Source organism: Notothenia rossii (assembly GCF_949606895.1).
Source record: "Notothenia rossii genome assembly, chromosome: 5".
Classification (NCBI taxonomy): Eukaryota; Metazoa; Chordata; class Actinopteri; order Perciformes; family Nototheniidae; genus Notothenia; species Notothenia rossii.
The window spans coordinates 23,121,438-23,142,132 of NC_136903.1; the positions used below are offsets into that span (position 1 = coordinate 23,121,438).

At 40.2% G+C, this 20,695-nt stretch overlaps 1 protein-coding gene across 1 annotated transcript; it reads left to right on the plus strand.

Moving 5' to 3' along the window:
- The first annotated feature begins 4,090 nt into the window (after window positions 1-4,090).
- LOC307038766 (immunoglobulin superfamily member 22-like) lies at window positions 4,091-16,700 on the plus strand. The gene is given in 22 exon segments (XM_079680445.1): window positions 4,091-4,402; window positions 4,599-4,814; window positions 4,906-5,044; window positions 8,325-8,530; window positions 8,927-9,032; window positions 12,088-12,124; window positions 12,383-12,489; window positions 12,492-12,538; window positions 12,786-12,861; window positions 12,864-12,898; window positions 13,016-13,038; window positions 13,040-13,049; window positions 13,052-13,172; window positions 13,610-13,620; window positions 13,622-13,653; window positions 13,655-13,715; window positions 14,688-14,756; window positions 15,331-15,528; window positions 15,682-15,803; window positions 15,906-15,994; window positions 16,374-16,523; window positions 16,526-16,700. Coding segments are annotated over 20 exon segments (1,680 nt in total). The 5' UTR covers window positions 4,091-4,402; window positions 4,599-4,814; window positions 4,906-5,025; the 3' UTR covers window positions 16,687-16,700.
- The last annotated feature ends 3,995 nt before the right edge of the window (window positions 16,701-20,695 follow it).

The window sequence follows — 20,695 nt, forward strand, 5'->3', positions numbered from 1 at the left end:
CTACAGGGTTTTCTCTGACTCCTCAAAAAGTTTGAGCAACAATCCCACACACGTTCAACAGTCCACTTCAAAATCCAGTTTAGCCACATTCCCCCGGTACCGGTGGCATGACGCAACATCTTGCAAGAAACAGCGTCTGAGGGCTTCTCAACATTTAATAAACTATGAATATGTCATACCCACTTAACGGGAAGAAACTTAGCTATCAGACAATATTAACAATTTTTAGCAAAACGAAACGGTAATAACAAAGGCTCTGAATTAGCCCTGAGCGAAAAAATGCTAACACAGTTAGCACAGAACTCAAGGTAAAATACCCGTATTACTCATCGGATCTGCACAAACTTTCCACAGATTCCAGACATATAAGTATCATCACTGAGCGATCAGAACTCGTGACAGAGGAAGCGAAAACAGACATCAAAACACGTAGCTTCACGGAGGAAACACAGAGATATTCTTACCTTAGCTGTTGTTCTGATCAAAAGTTGTGTTCAATGGCATTAAAACAATAAAAACGCTACTGAAGGTTAATCCAATGGTTAATCCAATGTGTCCATGTCAATTTGAAATGATTACTGATAATCCATCTCCATATTTAGTTTTCAGTTTTCAGAGCGTAACATGGCTTTCGACTGCATGCGCATCACACTCACTCCTCGATGGTAACGTGTGTGTATGTGGAACTTCCCCTTCAATTATATTGGCTCTAACGGTTCAAAAGACATGTCAATCACCAAAATCGACCAATGGGTTCCAGAGAAACGGCAAATACACCCAAATGTGTTTGTTTTTTGCTAAACCTCTCTAAAATGGTCCTTGTTATAATTTGGATAATAAAAGCTTCCTAAAGCTTTTAGTCTACTATCCCATCATTAAAGGGTGGTTATCACGATAAGTAATGTTTTTTTTTTTGGACGGACACTATCATTTAAATGTTTTACTATGTTCAAACTGAATTTATTTTAAAATAAAAAGATTGTATATTGATTCTGACTCATCTACATCCAAATCACAGGTTTGTCATTGCTTTGAGAAAAAAAGATTATTAATTTACCCCTTTTAGAAGTGAAGATATGGTCATTTGTTCTGGGAATGTCATTTTCGAGCCTGAGGCCTGAAAAACAGGCTCGGGGCTTAACTGGTTAACCTTTTGCAGATCTGCAGTGGGATGTGCTATTTCTCAAAGATCTTGTCAGCGGTGTTGTTGGGCGTTGCCATAGTAAATTTAACAGCAAGCTATTCCGAACTATTCCGAACTAAACAGGTGAAGTGTTAACAGTGAATAACACAACAGTAAAAATAGCTCTGCTGCCAGTCCTATGTTAGCTGTAACCATTTAAATGGTGACTACTGCAGTTTTCTCAGCTATGGCATATTTGTTATGAGGAAACTGTCAAAAGACATCACGCATATGATTTATTTGCCATTTTCTAAAGGCATAGACTGCATTCATCATGAAGCTAGTGAATAATCTCAAACAACTGAGTGAATATCCATGCTTGGCCTCTTTCTCAGTTTCAATGCTGACAGAGAAAAACAGCACTCTCACTAAATAACATCTCCACCGACTCATTCATTATGTTTTGTGCTGTGAGAATGTGCTAAGAGAGAAATCTAGGTCATTTCTTCATCATTAGTATGCTAGCCAGGTGTAGCGCAAAGAGGATTAGAGGCAAGTAATGCCAATGAGGCTCCCTCTCTATGTCTCTCACCCCTTTCTCTCCCTCTTCCTGTCTCTCAAACCAAACAATCACACTTAAGTGCTTTCTGCAGTCACGTCAAAGAGCATACACAACAGCTAGAACCGACCTGCGATATAACATGTATGCATTGCTTCGATAATTCACTTTTTTCCAAGATCATTAAAGTGGACCTATCATGCTATATTTGAATAATATAGTGTAGGACCATACCTATATAAGGCATATTTATACTTTTTATTTTTCAAAATACCAAACAGATCATGCATTTTAGCCATTCCTCATTTCGCTCAATTTAACACTGTCTTTGCATGGGCTGATTCTGTGAGAACAGCACCATCTACAGGCCTGGCATATGTACTACAGCGTCTCCAGCGCTTTCGAACAGCAATGTCCGTGGCTGTCTCCTCCTGATTGGTGGAGTTGGCCCAATAGCCGTAGCGCCACTTCTGTGACGTCACAGAAGTGTTCAAATCTGTATCAGTCTGTATCAGATCCGTTGCAGCCCCTTTTTAAGAGATTTGGGTATGGAGGAAAATAGAGAGGGTTGTATTTTCTGACACTTGGTGAGTTCCCTGGAACACCGGGGACACATATTCATGTATAAAAGACGTACTAAAGTGCATTTTGCATGATAGGTCACCTTTAAATAAGGATTGTTTATTACATTTCATAATGGGAGATCATAAAAGCCAGGGCTCACACATCTAGTCAACAGGTACATGGGTGCTTCAGGAGTCTCCCTTGTTAATGCTCCACAGGGGAGATTAAATATTAATATCAAACTGATCTAATCTAAAAATATGAGCAGCTACCATGATGTCATTGTTAAAAAACTGGAATATGAAATATACAACATGAGCTCCAGCAGGCCACTTCAGTTGTCTAGATAGCATTTGTTAGCGAATATGACATTCAGACTACATGTCGATGTTCATTTCAACAAGTCCATTAATATTTTTGGAGATCTACTTCTGGCTCATGTCTTAGGCCTTATATGAAGTACTGGTGGGTGGGTTCTACTTTTTCAAAGATGCAAATCATGTATTGGAAAGGTAAATCATATCAATTCAGCTGTTTGTGCATTTTATCCCATAGTGTAACAAAAGCAAAAAACAAATCAAATATATTTGAAAAGATTACTCAAACAAAACCCAAGATCGGGTTCGATCAAGTAACAGTGTACTCACAAAGTCTTTATGTAGTCACTAACCAAGGGTGCACTGAGGGAGCTGTTAGTTCTGCAAAACAAAACATAAGTGACAAATACAAAGTTGCATGGATCAGTGAGTATATTTGTTTTTAGTACAGCCAAAAGGATTATAAAACTTCTCAAACGTTTCCTTAAAGCATCTGTTTCCACCCTCGTTAGCAATAATAAAAAGCCATAGCAGCAGAGGTCAGTTTTTGGATGAGGTGGAAAATCCACTGCAGGGATTGTTTGAACCATAGGTTTGAACGTTTGAACCCAAACGCAGCACACAGGAAACCGGGAACAGTTGTCATAATGTTTAATTTCAAAACTCAGCGGGTACAGGGTAGGGGTGGGCGATACCACAAAATCTGGATTCGATCCGATACCAAGTATTTCAGGGCCAGTATGGCCGATACCGATATCGATACTTTTTTTTTAATGAAAAGCGTCTTATGTACTTTCATATATAGGGGAGAGCTGCATGACTGAAATTATAAAAACTGTCCGGTCTGTATTCATGAAAATGAATTCAGATTTAGTCTATTTGTGATGGACAAATAAACGTTTTACTTTTGCAAATTTAAAGTGCAAACATGAAAAATAACAATACAAAGTGGCAAGAGTATAGCAAACTTGCACACATCACAGTTCGCTCTTTTTCTCAGCCATCATGCGCGTGTGTGTGTTGCACTCGAGAGTCGCTGTCTGCTGCTGTCCTGCCGGCTGCTGTCAATCAGCTTGATAATCGGCGTTCAGGCAGGGAGCGCGCTGCGCGTGCGCGAGCCTCGAGGAGCGGAGGACAGCAGTGGAGAGAGAAGAAAAGAGCACACTTGTGTTCGTCTGCACATAGTTTTTTTGAAGAAATTGACGAGTAGAGGGGACGGGAAAAAAGTATAAAAGTATCGATCCTATTGGCTCTGGTATCGATATTTTGAAACATAACATAATATCGGAAGTATCGATATTTTGGGATCGATCCGCCCACCCCTAGTACAGGGTCAGAGACAGAAGGCTGGTGGGTTTACCTAATAACTAACGTGACGTGGGAGAAAATATGTTTCTAGAAGATATGTAGAAAATAAACGTATTTGAGATACGTTGATAACAAACGTAACGTGGGAGAATGGTCAATTACGTTTCTGGCTAAACGTAATTGACCTTTCGCAAAGCCACGCCCCCCCTTGGTTACTGTTGCTAGTCCGACAAGCTGAGAGCCAGATGCGTAAAACAAAGCCATAATGGAGGGTCTCCGTAACGTCGGAGTCGCCTTAACAGACTCATTTTGGAGCAATAACGCAGCAATATCCTCCAGGTCCCGACAAAAGGGGCTACAATACGCTATGGAGGGTTATATCCACAGTATAAACATTAGAAAAGAGGAAGGCACAACATCAATAGAGGCACTTGCATACAGGTCGCAGTGCAAGAGTGAAAAACCACATGAGCTGTATGTCAAATTCGATGAGCACAATATTGTGGACCAGGCTTGTTCGTGTACTGCTGGGTATGTTCTGCTTTTGTAATATCGAGTTGTCATTGCTATTGAAATCGTACATCTAGTTATTTTATTTAGGGCTAACGTCGATGTTGATCATCCTATCAAGCTAGCTAATGTTTGCAAGTGTAGCTGTACAATAAATGAGTCGAGTGAAACATGAAATAAACATGCCACCAAGCTGATCTTTTAAAATAATTTACAGTATGCCAGGTTACTGTTCACATACTGTGGGCTTGATGCACACACTGGACATTTGGCGTGCAAAAACAGAACAGATCTCCTCCACAAGCCAACCTCAACAATGGCACAAAGCCAGAGGGAAAAAAATAACTGACCAAGCTATTTTCAATGTGGTGGTAGCCAAGGCCAAAGTCAACCGTAAGCGGAAGCCTATAACATCCAACTATACCCACAACAAGTAAGTTATTCCATTCTGTGTACTGCATATTACCATACTTACCATATTTACCATCAGTCATGTTCTTGCTAATAATGCTATTTCTGTGTAGGCAAACACTAGGAACAAATAAATACAAGCTCATGAAAGAGATGACAGATGCGCCTATAAGCTACCTTGCAGCAGAAGACACACTTGAGGTAGAAGTTTGCGGCAGGAAATATGCTGTGGGATGTGGCCTAAGCCACCAGGTGAGAAACGTATATACTGTAATTATGGAATATGATAAGACCCCCCCTATATAATACAGCTCTGTACACATACATCTGATTAACACTACACTATTAATTTGTATATGTTGTACCCAGTTTAACCACCTGTACATTCTATATAAATACAATGTAGGCCCTACAGGTGGTTAAACTGGGTACAAATATACAAATTAATAAAAGTAATTAAAGTACTACAGCATAACTAGTAAGAGGGTAATAGTAGAAATATATAAATATAGGAATTTGAATCTAACAATATGAGAGAAATCAACAGTGTAAACAAGTGTGAGGGTCTGTATGCCCTATTGATTATATTGATGATGCAAATTAGACAGTTTGACATTAGTTGAATACAGAATAGAAGTACTTTATTACATTTTGGTAGTAAACAAATTAAAAACAGAATAGAAGTACTATAAAAAAAAAACTGGATTACACTTACAGCATATTAATGACTTTCATATTAAACATGTCCCACTAAACACAAATGTCACCAAGCCAAACATTTGATAACATCTATCTGTAGCTTTGTTCAATAGATGCAATGTTGTACTTTACTTGAGTATTTCCATTTTTAGAGAACTTACTTGCACTACATTTCAAAGGAAATATTGTACTTTTTAACCCATTACATTTATCTGAACCCTGCAGTTACTAGTCACTTTGATGTACATACATTCTAAAATATACAGTAAAATGTACAGGAAGATATACAAGGATTTATAGAGTCCGGTGCCCTCACTGTTTGAGAATGTGTGGCTGGAAGTTTGAGAGCACGCTCACCACATACCAGATCTGAGAGAGAATGCAGTTTAGTTCTGTGGGAACGTAAAAGAAGTGATGAATGAATGAAAAATCCAGGATTCGACACCACTACCATCAAAATACGGAGCGAAAAGTTTAACCACAATAATCATGACTATGAGCTACCACTAAGCGACTCACAGTCTGTAAATTACCATTAAAAAAAACCTGGACGTTTAGTTTTCGTTTTAAGCTTCGTTTTAAGGTCTTAACGTTTCATTTACAAATAGTTTTGTGAAATACATGAAATGAAGCTTTTCGTGCACCTGCTTGCGTTGATCACAGGAAAGTTTATAGTTTTCTGTAGTTTCTGTAGCTTTCTTCCATTATTTCCTTCATTTTCATTGGCTATTCTGGAAATAAGAAATGTTGAATTCATGTCCCTGATGCTAAAGGCTATCCCTATTAGTTAGCATTAGGCAGCATCTCAACAATCTCCGAGCTAGGAAAATAACAGCGTTGAAAAAGAAGAATTAAATGCATTTCAAATTGAGCTTAAATTCAAAGTATTGAATAGCCTTTCACACATTTTTATATTCTGTATTTAATTGTATTTTTATGTTTTTAGAAATGTGGTCTGGATGATCCTGATAACCACACTATAGTTAAGTGCTTGAAAGCTCAAACAACCTAAATGGCACTGGAGAGTAGTACACTGTCACAAACCAACAAATAACACTATTACTTTGACTTTTTTGTGTTCTAGTTTAAACTATTGCAACTTGCATTTAAAATGATAAAATAAGGTATATCACACTGACACATAAATGAATATCAGAGGCAGAACCAGTATCACCACATGCTCTTTGTAGAGTGTTAGCGTTCTTAAATACTAGAATTAGTCGGCCCACAGTGGCTAACTGACCTGTGAGAAATTAGGGATGTACTGACCCAGCTCAGGACTGACCGGCAGATCCAGGACAGATCAGAGCCTTATTTGTCCAGAGTCAGGACACAGCAGGAGCTTAAGCTGATGCTCCAGCCTTGGCAGGAACTCACAAAGAGGGGAGCAGCGTGTGGATGAAGGACATCACAAGAGAAGATTTTGAGCTGGAAGCAATTGAGCCAGAAACCTGAAGCACATACTAAATCTGTAAGAAAGTAAAGGCTTTTCTAATACAAGTACGTTTTTTCAAGAAATAATAGAGCCAGGGGGGAGTGCAACAAATACATATTTTTTGCAATTTGCTATGCTGTTTGCTGTTAGAAAGAAACAGAGAGATCAAGGACATTGAACAAAGAGGGGGAGAGGAAGGAAGGTAAAATAGATGTGTTTGTGTTCCACCTGTGACAGCAACCTGTTCAGCCCTTTGTAGCTCACAGTCACTTGCTCTTCCCTAGACTGTAAAGTTTTATCATCAAAGCGTTTGCTGTGGTCGCATAAAAACAACTTCCTTTAGTCAGTATCAAAGCTTCCGGAACTAATTAGTTCAGTAACAACAACATGTAGTGTGTTTGCTGCAGGAAGCCACATTTACATTTTCCATTCAGAGACTAATCTTCTGGTGAATTGTTCCTTTCGCTTGTGATGTCACATTTACATCCTGAAACCAAGCTGTTGCTGAAAAGATACCTCTATTTTGATACAATCTCGCAAATATGGCTATGATCATGCGCACTGAGTTTTTAGTTTATTTTTAGTTTATTGAATTCTCTCAAGTAGGAACAGTGAGTGATACCTTTTTAAATAGAATAATTGATAGAGCCCACGCTCCCTCACATGGCTTTGAACAGTTCTAATGTATGTAATCTTCTTCCTTCAGCCCCTTCTAAAGTGGATACATCATCTGCAGGCAAAGATAGACATACACATCAATCCAAAGCGTGCACGCGCGCGCGCACACACACACACACACACACACACACACACACACACACACACACACACACACACACACACACACACACACACACACACACACACACACACACACACACACACACACACACACACACACACACACACACACACACACACACACGTTGAAGGAAAGAAAGACTTGGGGACAGGGAACAAGAGAGGAATCTGAATCCAAAATACCAGAGGAAGAGCACAGTTCATCAGTGGAACAAACACAATGCTCTATCTCACGCAGCAGGTGTGTGGATTACCTTTTTAATTGGATCTTTTTGCGAGTTTGGCGAAGGCAAAAGACTGCTGTAGTCACTGTTGGAAGGCATGTGATAGAGCAAGCAAAGGGCATGGGGAGAGCATAATAAGGGAAGTGACTTTCAAAATGTTTTGATGTGCGCTTTTGGAAACACAAGCCCAATTACCACCAAGACACATGTGTACACTTTGCACATTTAGAGAGGATGGTTAGGGCTATTCCTTACTTCTCTTATCTGCTGGAGGCGATATAAAGGGACAAACCAACCCAGTGGAAGGAGGAGTCAATTGAGTCTTTTCTGCCAATTAATCATTTCACATTCCTCATTGTATTGTTTGGACCAGGAACACATCGGATCATCATCATCATGAAATTAGATCTCCTCCAGTCCACTGGGGGCAGAGTGCAGCAGATGGAAAAGCAGATGGGCCAGGTGAGACAGATGTCAGATATGCAAATGTTCTACTCATCCACCTCCTCCACCTTTACCTCCTCCACAAGCTCCACCAAGCTGCGAAAAGTCTCTCAGGGCTTGTCAAGGACCATGGAAGTTAGGAATTATCCACCTAGATCAACTTCTCCTTTACATCTGATATACTTGCTAATATAACATTTTTTAATTATGAGACATTGCTTGAAGAACCCTCTATTATAGGAGTCATCAATTTATTGAGCAAAAATGGCACAATTGATGAATGTAAGAGGGTTAAAATAGTAGCTTCATAAAAATATTTCTTACTGTGCGGAACAGTGTTTTTTTACGTTTGAAACTTTTCAATTATGTCAGGCTGCCATGTCCTGGCCAAATGCATACCAATATTAGAGCTAACCAACTACATTATGGCTGTACTTCAGTGCAACAAAAACACATTCAAAGTCATAATGATAATATCACATTTGCATGCTTTTTGTACATGATTATGATGTCCTTTATGCTCCCTCAGAGCACTTGGTGGAGTCCTTCAGCCAGGTACTGAAATCCCCTCAGATCTCAGAGGGAGTGTCTGTCCCAGATTTTGATGAGAAGCTGTGCCCTATCACTGCCCAAGAGGGTGAAGTAGAAATGCCCTTTGCGTCCCCTAATATCTCTCTTCACAATGCATTATTAAAAACCTCTTAAGCCCCAAGCCTGTTTTTCAGGTCTCAGGCTCGAAAATGACATTCCCAGAATAAATGACTATATCTTCCCTTCTAAAAGGGGAACATTAATAACCTTTTTTCTCAAAGCAATGATAAACCTGTGAGTTGGAAGTAGAAGAGCCAGAATCAATATATCATTTTTTAATTTTAAAGTAAATTCAGATTGAACATAGTAAAAAAATGTAAATGGTGGTGTCCGTCCGTCCAAAACAAAAAACATTACTTATAGTGAAAACCACCCCTGAATGATGGGATAGTAGACTAAAAGCTTTAGGAATCCAAACTATAACATATAATAAGTACCCTGTATCAAGATTGATGTAAAACAAGTGACATTTCACCTTTTAGAGAAGTTTAGCAACAAAAAAAACACTTCTGGGGTCTTTTGGGTGGATTTGCCATATCTCTTAGACCTCTTTTGAACCGTTACAGCCAATGGAATCGAGAGGGAAGTTCCTAAATCCACCTACACGTTACCATTGAGGAATGAGAGCGATGCGCACGCAGCTTGCCCAAACTGCTCTGAAAACTGAAAACTGCTATAGCAATAAATATGATGATGGATTATCAGTAATCCTTTCAAAGTGACACAGAGACATTGGATTAACCTTCAGCAGCGTTTTCATCATTTTAATCCTATTGAACACAACTTTTGATCAGAAAAACAGCAAAGGTAAGACATATTTGGTTCCGTAAAGCTATGTGGTGTGTTGTCTGGGTTTGCCTTCGCTGCCCTGAGTTTTGGTCGCACAGTGATGATAATTATACCTCTAGAATCTGTGGAATCTCAGCTTTAATCCGATATCTCGTTTGTGAAGATCCGATAAGTAATACAGTATTTATACCGTGAGTTCTGTGCTAAGTGCGTCAGCGTTTTTTTGCTCAGGGCTAATTCAGAGGCTCGGCGTTAGAGTTGTTTTGTTTCGGTAAAAATTGTTCATAACGTCAGTTAGCTTAGTTTCTTCCCGTTAAGTGGGTATGACATTAATAGGTTGTTAAATGTTAAGAAGCCCTCGCTGTTTCTTGCAGATGTTGCGGTTTTGCCCCCGCCGGTGGGGGCCGTGGGGCTCAACAGGTTCAACTGTGGGCCCTTGAGACTATGAGAGAGCTACGTTTAAGCAAATTTGAGTTCCTTACTCATAGTTTGCCTAGAAACTCCAGATGACACAAGCAAAGGGAAGTAATAGTTTTTTACTTCTATGTGTAAACTTTAGATTTCACTCTCTGGGTAGTGTACATCTTCTCTGATCAATGTCCTGAATAAGACCCCCACATAGCTAAAAGATGCTGTGATAGAGTTTGTAAGAGGTGCATGTGCTTCTGCTGAATACTAGTGCCTGTTCTACATAACCTGCAAGAGTTTGAGCCCCACTCTGGCTCTACCTGAATTATAGATTAAGACACCCAGTCACAATATGCAGAACACTGCGGAGTAGCCATAGCATTAGCATTCATGGGATGACCTTAAACTCAACTGTACTAAAAGGAAAACAGGAAAAGATGGCGGTATTTATTCCAATATTAACCAATTGTAGTTAATGTTGTTATTTTTGTTAACAATAATTAATAATGTATAAAAGAGAGGAGTAACAGTACTAACTCTGTTGCTCAATTATCTTGAGCAGATTACATGCATTAACCTGATCTGTCTGTTATGACATTAATAGGTGACAATGCTGTGTTCAAGGCCAAGGTGCTTTGCCAGCTGTCTGACACTATAACATCTTTTTATGACAACATAAACATTCGGCATACTCAAGGTTTGTCACCAAAACTGCACAGCTTACAGAGTTCCCCAGTTATTAAAGGATCTCGCTGACACTTGAAGTCAAACCAAGGAGTTTGATTTAACACAACAATGGGCCCGATACAGAAATAATGTTTGTTTTGAACACCCATCTATGTATATTGAGTCTCTTTAGTTTTCCTCCCTTGTGTAGTTTGATATGACTTTGCAATATGTTATATTGAACAAGTACTTTTGTAAATTAGTCAACTCAATGTTTGTATTATTTCAGTCATTTAACACGATAAATAGTTGCATATATCAAACTTGTTTCTGGTTGCTTCATTGATGGCATATGACCTAAAACAAAACTATTTAATAATGGATAAATCCATTACATCTGTCCAAATCTGATAATCACTTATCTAAAATAAATCTATGACTGGAGCTCAATTATATTCTATTACCTAAAAGCAATTCAATTAACAACTCAAGTAAATCTTATTGCGTTTTCCAAGATACTGTGGCTCGTTTTTTTAAAGGTGTTTGACCACACCACACTGCTGTAAGTACAGAAGCTCTATGCAGCCTTTCCTTAATCCGAGGGGCTCTGCCATCTTGGTTCTGTCAACTTAGACGGCACACCATGCATCATGAGGAAAAGTAGGGAGAAAGAAAAAAAAACTCTCTGATCCCTTTATCTATAACCACTCTGGAGTGGATTTAGCACTTTCTCTGTACCAGCCTCGGAGCTTAAGTGAAGCTTAAATAGCTATTATAAAGCAATTAACTTGTGGGTGCTGACATATGCATCTCCCCTTGCCATCTGTTTCTCTGGTGAGGGATGACTGTTAAGTTGAGGCGCTAAATGTTTACTGGGTATTCCCAGCATGGCACTGCCTCCTTCTGCGCCTCGTAAGTACTGCAGTGGGATTTAAAGTGACCCGACAATGCAATGACAGTATGACAGTTTTAGATCCTGCAGTGAGCAACAAGCAAGTAATTTTCATTTAATTGATTTCACCTGCATGTAATGAATTCCAGATAAACAACCGGAACCTGGAAGATGCTGTTGCCTCCAAAAGCACGGAGAAGCCCCCTATTCTGTATTCTCATTGTTACAGAAAGTGAGTTTATCATGCACTTTTTTTAGTCCTGATATATTTATGTATCTTCAGCTTAGTTTACATGCTGCTTTCCATTCAGTGCCTCAGGTTAAGATGCTCTGCTTTTCATTCCAGATCTAGCGCTGGTCTTCAAAAAGATGCTGAAGAAGTGGTAGGAACACAAGCCTGCTGTATAATACTCGCCCTGACACTGCTAAAACATGGTGTGAGGGGGCTTTTTCTCATCCACCCATAGATCTTTTTTTGTGCATGCATCCATAGATATATTCAGCATGAGATCTAAAGAGGAGCAATGTTTACCATTGTCTGCCTGCAGGGGCAGATGCTCCTGAGCTATCATTGCACCAATTCATAGCGTTAGACACACAGTACATTCAAACACTGGCACAAGTGTTCCCTCCTTGTGCAGTAATGTGGGGAAGAGGGAGGAGAAGTGGCCCCCTATAGAGGAGGAGATGCTGAAGATCCTGGCCAGAGACGACAAAAAGGACGACGAGAGGATCTGCACCGACTTCAGAGCATCCTCAAGAAGCTGAAGGAGATGAAGAAGAAAGTGGAGGTGGAGGTAGGCCTGTCATACAGAGAGCTTGCCTGGTACCGCAGGATCACATATAAGGAAGAAAAGGAGTGGGATGTAAAACAGCTAAAAATAGAGAAGAACGGAAAAGGGGGAAGAAAGGTTTAATGTCGCACAGGAATGGCAACCAAGGTTTGTCGCATAGCAACACCAAAGTCAACTTATGTGAAGAATGAGAGGGGGTTGACATTTTTGTGGTGTGCCTGAAAAAAATGTTTGATTATTTATTTTCCTGATGGTAGGTGTGCTGAAGCCCCTTGAGGACATCACTGCCAAAGCTGACACCAACATCGTCTTTGACACCATCCTGAAACTAAAGATCCAAACATCAGGATGCACTGGTTTCTGGTGAAGAACTGACGTGCGGGCATGTTTTGAATCAAGTTTCTATATACAAAAGTGCTTGTTCTATCCCAAAAAACGTGCAAGTCCCCTTTTATCTTGGCATTTTGTTTTACGATTCAGGGCGTAGAGCTGCTGCGGATCCAATAGGAAGTATAGGAAGTGAAACAGATGGGAACCAAGCACCTGCTGTGCATTTCCAGCCTGAGCCTCGGTGATACGCACACCTACACTCTGCAGGTTGCAGACAAGAGACTGTCAGCCAAACTTAACGTCATAGGCAAGTACAGAATGAGACTCAAGTCTTTCAAACTGCTCGTAACTCAGAGAGACAAGGTCATCATTGACTAAATTACCCTAGTGTCATTTTCTCTCTTTGTTTGTTTAACAGATAGGAACATGTTTTATTCAAGCATAATGCCCATACGTGCACGTCTGATGTTTTTGTACATTTATTGTCAGTTATTTGTCTTGTCTCATCCCTCATCCCATTTACAGGACATTATGTAGCATAAACCATCAGTCAGAGATGGCTTTCTCTCTTAAGGGATTCTTTTTGTTGTCACATTTTTCAAGTAAATATTGCCAGACGTAGTTTGTAGCTTACAAATCCTACTATTTGGTATGGCTTCCTCCCTAGTGAAGTGTTAACAAGATTAAGTATACACTTCAAATCATGTGATGAGGATGTCTTTTTCTCTCGTCTCTGCCCTTCAGATGAACCTCTGAAAATTCCTGTCCGACTTAAATCCCAAAAAGTTAACAGACTGCCATGTTCGAAGTCCGCCTCTCTCAGAAGACGGATTCACCTCTAATCTGGAAGGTTTGTACGTGACCCAGAAAGACATTCTTCCAAAAGCGTATGATATATTTGCTATATTTCTAGGAGTTTTTGACATCTAGGAAATCAAAATAACACACAAATGTACTGACTACCCATCAGCATCACCTCACTGCCACCGTGCCACTTTTTATAGAACGTAGGGTGTCATATTTTACAGGCCAAACTTTTTGTTATGCTTTGTTTTTTCCCTACAGGCCTGTGTCTTCCTGTTTTAGTGGAGCTAGCATTTCTAAGGAAACAAACTTCCCCCTTCAGACTCGTGGAGATGAGCAGTTACTGCCTTGGATTCGTCCCCTGAGATCAGAGGCATGGTTTTTTCATAGCTGTGCTTAACGAGTTCATCTTCCCTGTGTCGTCCAAATGAAGACGTATGGATAGCATAATAAATCCTCTCCTAGTGATGAGTTGAAAGTAATCCAAGCAAATCCCTCCTCACAACAAGCTCATTTATTACGCCTGTGTCTAACAAGATGCTTACTTGCCTAAGGTGCAAGCTGGAGCATGTAAATATCTTCACAAGGACATGTGGCTGTCCTCTGGGGTTGCAGGAACAGAAGCATATTAATTGAGGTTGAGTTAATTAAGGTTATTCATGAGAAGACTGTATATCTCTTGTTATGTATAAGTCGTGTAAGCTGCTGCATGTGTTCAGACTGAATATAAAAGAAGAAATCTAAAAAGGTTACAAAATTCAGGCTTGTTCACCTTATAATCTTGATTTCCCTTTCTTTTTTTTTGTTGAAACTTCTTTTGCGGGTATGTCAAGTAAAGAAAAGACCAAACATTTTCAAAAGGTCCAAAAAGTTAGAGTGACTTATCGTTTTGTTCTTACCAAACTTTGCAACCTTCATGCGCGAGGGGATTTTTTTCCATCTTATTTTCATTAAGTTCAAATATTTCAACATGAGTTATAAATAAGAAATGAACAAAGCTGTTTTCTCTGTGCCAGAGCGCTTTGCCTCAGTCAAGAGCAGTATGTCAGATGCTCAGTGTCCTACAGGCTCCCCTGCAGAGCTGTGCGTCAAACTTATTTTTTTAAACTGGCATTTAAAAATGTCAAGCATACATAGTGTTTTATCTACTGTCGGCCCACTGCCTTGAACATACTGAAATAGTTCAACAGATGGATTGCCATGAAAATTTGACGTAATACATCTGTGTTACAATGACAATTAATCCTAATGGTTTTAGTGATCCCCTGATCTTTACTGTCTTTGGCCACCAAGAGGATTCTAGGTTGGTTTTTTTCTTCTGAGAAATAGCAACAACAATGGGATGAACTGATGGATGTGCATGACATTAGGTAAAGACATCCATGCTGCCGAGAGGTTGAAAATGAGGTTGTTAACATCAGCACAAGCAGGCAGTACAGCCTTGCAGAGCAACAGCATTAATGTGCATTCTTGGTTGTGTTAAAGTGATACCCATGGCATATTCACACAACTTAAAAAAACTTTGATATTACACCTATTTATTCAAGTCATTCGCAGGAGAAGTTTAACGTTGTGTGAGTCAATGTCTGTTACCAAAACAACTTTCATCATTTTTCTTAAACATAATATGTGTGTCACATTTGACAGATTTCTGAGCTGAGGGGGTCCTTGTGGTCAAACAGGGAGCCGTCCACAGGCTGATCTTCTCTGATGTGACTGACGCTTATGAGGGCAAAGACACTTTCAGAGCCAAGGGGGCTGAGAGCGAGGCTGTACCCACTATTGCAGGTTTGTATTACAATGTTGTATTTGAGTATGTATTCACAGATGGGGAAAACATACAAAGTGTTATGCTTAAATTGAGTATCTTTTTTGATACTACCACTAGGAGTCGCTAAAGTCAGTCATTTTCAAATCCTTCAGACTAATGCTACTAAACCGATACTGAAAGGCAATTAAAACTATAAACCTACATTTGCAATTGAAACATATAATGGTTTCAAAATGTTAAGATCCTCTTTAAGGGCAAACCCCCTCCCAAGGTCACCTGGTACAAGGAAGGTGCGGAGGTCATGGAGGATGAGAGGACTGAGGTGGAGAGGACGGCTGACGGCACCATGCTGGTGCTCAGCAGGTGAGTGAGGCGTAATCCACTCAGATATTTAATGATCTTTTCAAAAGGTCACACACAAATTAAAATATAATTAAACTTCTGCTTTAACTCTTGATGTTTACTATGTGTGCGAGAAGACAGTGGAGCAATTATGCTCCGTCTAAAGAGCGACTGTAACAGTGCAGTGGCCAACCTGCACCTCAATGTGATTGGTAGGTGAAAACACATGTTTGACAGATAAAAGGTTTCATTCAACGCAGATTTTAAATATTTAATATTTTATTCTCAAAAGGACTATTTGTATATACATTTTTCATAAATTTAATTATTTGTAATTCTCACATACGTTTACTGTAATCACATTTAAAGAAAAAGAGGAAATCCTTTATGAATTAAAATATATGAGGGCCATGTTTAACCATCGTAAAGCACCATCAAAATACTTGAGCATAAATAGTGTCGGGCTCGGGAATGTTTGTCCCAATCATTTCTTTCATCTTAGAGGCTAAAAATAGTACTTGATATACAAATGCTAATTTTATGGCTAAAGTATTCCTTAAAAGCATTTTCTCATTGAAAAAGATTCCACAGACCATCCTAAGCCTCCTCAAGGGAAAGTGGAGTTTCTTGAACTATCAATAAAGTGTAACAAGATGAGGTGGAAAACCCTGCGGTACAATGGAGGTAAGCAAGTGACCAGCTTTGTGATTGAACGGATCGTGGCTGGTAAGAAGTCCTGGACCCTGTTGGTGAAGTATACAGCAGGGCCACCATCTTCCCAGATAACAAAGTGGAGCAGGGCCGGGCCTACCAGTACCGCATCAGGGCCGTGAAGGTGGAGGGAATGAGCGACCCTCTGGAGACAGAGGAGGTGCACGCTGGAGAACCTGTAGGTGAGAGCTAATTATAAGTACAATATTTATTATTATTTATAAAATGGCATCTTCACAATCATCTCTCAAAACATTGAAGAAACTGTGCAAAGTAAGATAGAGGGAAGACTAGTAATCACCATCATTGTTCTTATAATTTTAACCTTCATTCGTATTATCACCACAGCCATTAAAATGATCATGTCATCTTTAAACTCACCTTCTTTACCAGCTCCCTTTTTCCATATCTCCTAGTTCACTTGTGTTTTACCCAGAGCCCCCAGGCAAAGTGTCCCAGCCCCAGGCTAAGTCTGATATATGAACAAACCCCTCTGATAAATCCTTTAGAATATAGATCGAAATAAAAATGTAATGGGCTTGCTACTAAAGAAGATAGTTGAAAATGAAATTGAGGCTCTATCTAATGCTAACTTGAACTGAATACCGATAATAGTATAACATGCATGTTTTGCCTGAATTGTCGTCCTTTTCTTCACTTCTTCTTTGTCTCTTTGTATTTGGATGACAAAGGTCTGTTTGAGAGCCTGACCAAGCAGGCAAAGAAAGAGAAGTTGATTTTGTAAGAAGTCTGCTTCAGATTTCGCCACTAGATTCACTTTAATTGGCCACTGACCGTATGCTGCATGCTCTGTAACCACTAACTGACTTAAGCTGTGGTTAATCTTTAATAGATTAGAAATCTATAGATCAGATAGAACATTAGTTTATTTAGTTTTTGTTTAAAGTGCTGTTTATTCAACATCTTCCAACTTGCTTTGACCCAATTTTTTCAGTGTTAGTAATGCATCAAATGGCCACTAGATGTCATGCTCGCTCACTTTCTTGTTAAGGCATTCTGCCCCAGGAGCAGATTAGTGTTTGGTGTGTTGAAGGAATTTTAACTCAATAGTCATCTCACTCAAAGGTCATCCTTTCTCTCTAAATCACAACTGCTTTCCTCAATATAAAGTGTACGTTTATCTTTTCCTCAAGCGTTCACAGTTTTAGCCCAAATACAGTTGTTTTAGTAGTCGTCTTACCACCTGTCCTCTGGACCCTATCCCCTCAAACCTCCTTCAGACTATCGCTCCTGATATTCTACCGTTTCTCACCCACTTCATCAACACTTCTCTAACTTCTGGTCACTTTCCAAACAGTCTCAAGGAGGCAAGAGTAAACACTCTCCTAAAGAAACCCACTCTCAACCCGTCTGATGTTATAAACTACAGGCCTGTGTCTCTCCTCCCGTTCCTGTCTAAAACACTTGAACGCGCTGTCTTTAAACAACTCTCCTGTTATTTCCATCAGAACAACCTTCTGGATCCGCACTAGTCTGGTTTCAAGGCAGGTCACTCAACAGAAACTGCTCTCCTTGCTGTCTCAGAGGAACTGCACACGGCTAAAGCAGCCTCCCTCTCCTCCGTCATCATCCTTCTGGACCTGTCTGCTGCATTCGACATGGTGAATCATCAGATCCTCCTTCACACTCTCCAAAAACTTGGAGTTTCAGGCTCTGCACTTTCCCTCCTCACCTCATACCTCAAAGACCGCACCTACAGGGTAACTTGGAGAGGGTCCGAGTCCGACCCTTGTCAATTAACTACAGGGGTCCCTCAGGGCTCTGTTCTTGGTCCCCTCCTCTTCTCCTTGTACACAAACTCGCTCGGATCTGTCATTAGCCCGCATGGTTTTTTATACCACTGCTACGCTGACGACACCCAACTAATTCTGTCCTTTCCCCGCTCAGAAACCCAGGTCGTCGCACGCATCTCTGCTTGCCTAGCTGACATCTCTCAGTGGATGTCTGCTCATCACCTCAAGCTCAACCTTGACAAGACTGAACTGCTTTTCCTTCCTGGAAAAGATTGTCCCACTCTTGACCTAACAATCAACATCGGCACCTCTGTTGTTCCCCCGACTCAGACTGCAAGGAATCTGGGTGTGATCCTAGATAACAAACTGTCCTTCACTGCAAACATTGCTGCTGATACACGCTTTACAACATCAGGAGGATACATCCCCATCTGACCCAGAAAGCCACGCAGGTTCTGGTCCAGGCTCTCGTAATCTCACGCCTAGACTACTGCAACTCCCTCCTGGCTGATCTACCTGCATGTGCCATCCAACCTCTGCATCTCATCCAGAATGCAGCTGCTCGTCTGTTCTTCAACCTTCCAAAATTCTCCCACACCACGCCGCTCCTCCGCTCCCTTCACTGGCTTCCGGTAACTGCTAGAATCTATTTCAAGACAATGGCACTTGCGTACCATGCTGCGAATGGATCTGGCCCTTCCTACATCCAGGACATGGTTAAACCGTACACCCCAGCACGTGCACTCCGCTCTGCATCGGCCAAACAGCTCGCTGCACCCGCACTGCGAGGGGGACCCAAGTTCCCATCAGCAAAGATACATGGGTTTGCTATCCTGATTTCAAAATGGTGGAATGAGCTCCCCATTGAAATCAGGACAGCAGATAGCTTGCTCATCTTCCGGCGCAGACTGAAAACGTATCTCTTTCGACTCCACTTCGAGCGATAGAATTATTAACAGAGCACTTATATACTAATAAAGGACTGGCTTATCTAAAGCCAGTTGAGTAGCACTTGAAATGTTTGTCTCTATGAAACCTGATGTACTTATATTATTCTGTTTTCTTCAAGGTTGTATCTTCCTGGTCGAATGTACTTATTGTAAGTCGCTTTGGATAAAAGCGTCAGCTAAATGCAATGTAATGTAATGTAATGTTTTACAAGGCGTGGTGTGCAAGGCCACATTCCATGTTAGCAGATGTGTCTGTCCTATATATCGCAGTGTATAATTTTCCCACAGGCACTTTGAGTCTGAGGTGGGTATGAGAGCAGTCGGGCACACTGCCAATCATGCAACGATCCTACTTCAAGTTCTCTTAGGTGTCCTAATGGTAAGGTTTGTTAACATGCATAACATGCAAAGCCCTGAGTTTGAATCTAGTCTACAACTTCTATCAGGCCTCGTCTTTTCTTCCCTGAAGAATTCCACTTTGGGCGATTGAGTAAATAACACATTAATGCATTCTAATCTATTTCAGAAAAACATAGAATTGATTTAATCCTAAATCAATAACTTTCCACTATGTATATAATGCTGATAAAGACAGTGTCATTTTGTAAGAAGTCTGCTTCAGATTTCGCCACTATATTCACTTTGATTGGCCACTGACCGTATGCTGCTCTTTCTAGACCAAGGGTGTCCAAACTACGGCCCGGGGGCCATTTTGAATCGGCCCTCAGCAGATTGTAAAAGTGTAATGGAATATGGCCCACAAATGAAACTTGTGCTTCTCTTATATTGTACTTCTTAAATATAAATGTAAACATATATTACACAGTAGTATTCATGTGTTAATAAGACCACTTTCCCAATCAATTCAGTCAATTAAAGTTGGAAACATTTTCAAAAACATCTTAGTTGATAAGAAAAAAGCCTAATGACTTATTTAAATAACAAGCTTGATATACACCCTTCTTATTTCTCCTTATTATAATCAATCTGAGGCTTCTGTTTTAAGGAATGAGCTGCCAACACTCACAAGCATATACATTTGATTGATTTGGCTAACTTATAACTGAACTTATGAGGCAATATACCTCTAGTGAGTGACCCAGCTTTTTCACAGAGGGCCAGTATGTGGCCCTCTGTGAAAAAGGTTTGGACACCCCTGGTCTAGGCCATTAAAATAAAACAATGAGAGTGAGGTGCTAAGCAGCTCTAGGCCTTTTTTAAAAAATCCCATTAATAATGTTATGTGACAGGAAGCAACTGAAACATTTTAAATAAATGATATCAAGTTTATGATTCGTTGAAAATGGGGGAATAAATGCAGTAAGGCTCTCATACATTCAATGGGATAAAGATATCAAATTCTCGACCTCGCTCATTCCTGCACCCTGGCTGCAGCCCTGAATGACATCAGTGATGGCTTTCAGGTTAAAGAGGCCTCTGTATGGGCGTTGTCTCTGAGCGGTCTGCTGCTCCTCCAGAGAATGAGTGGGGTCCGGTA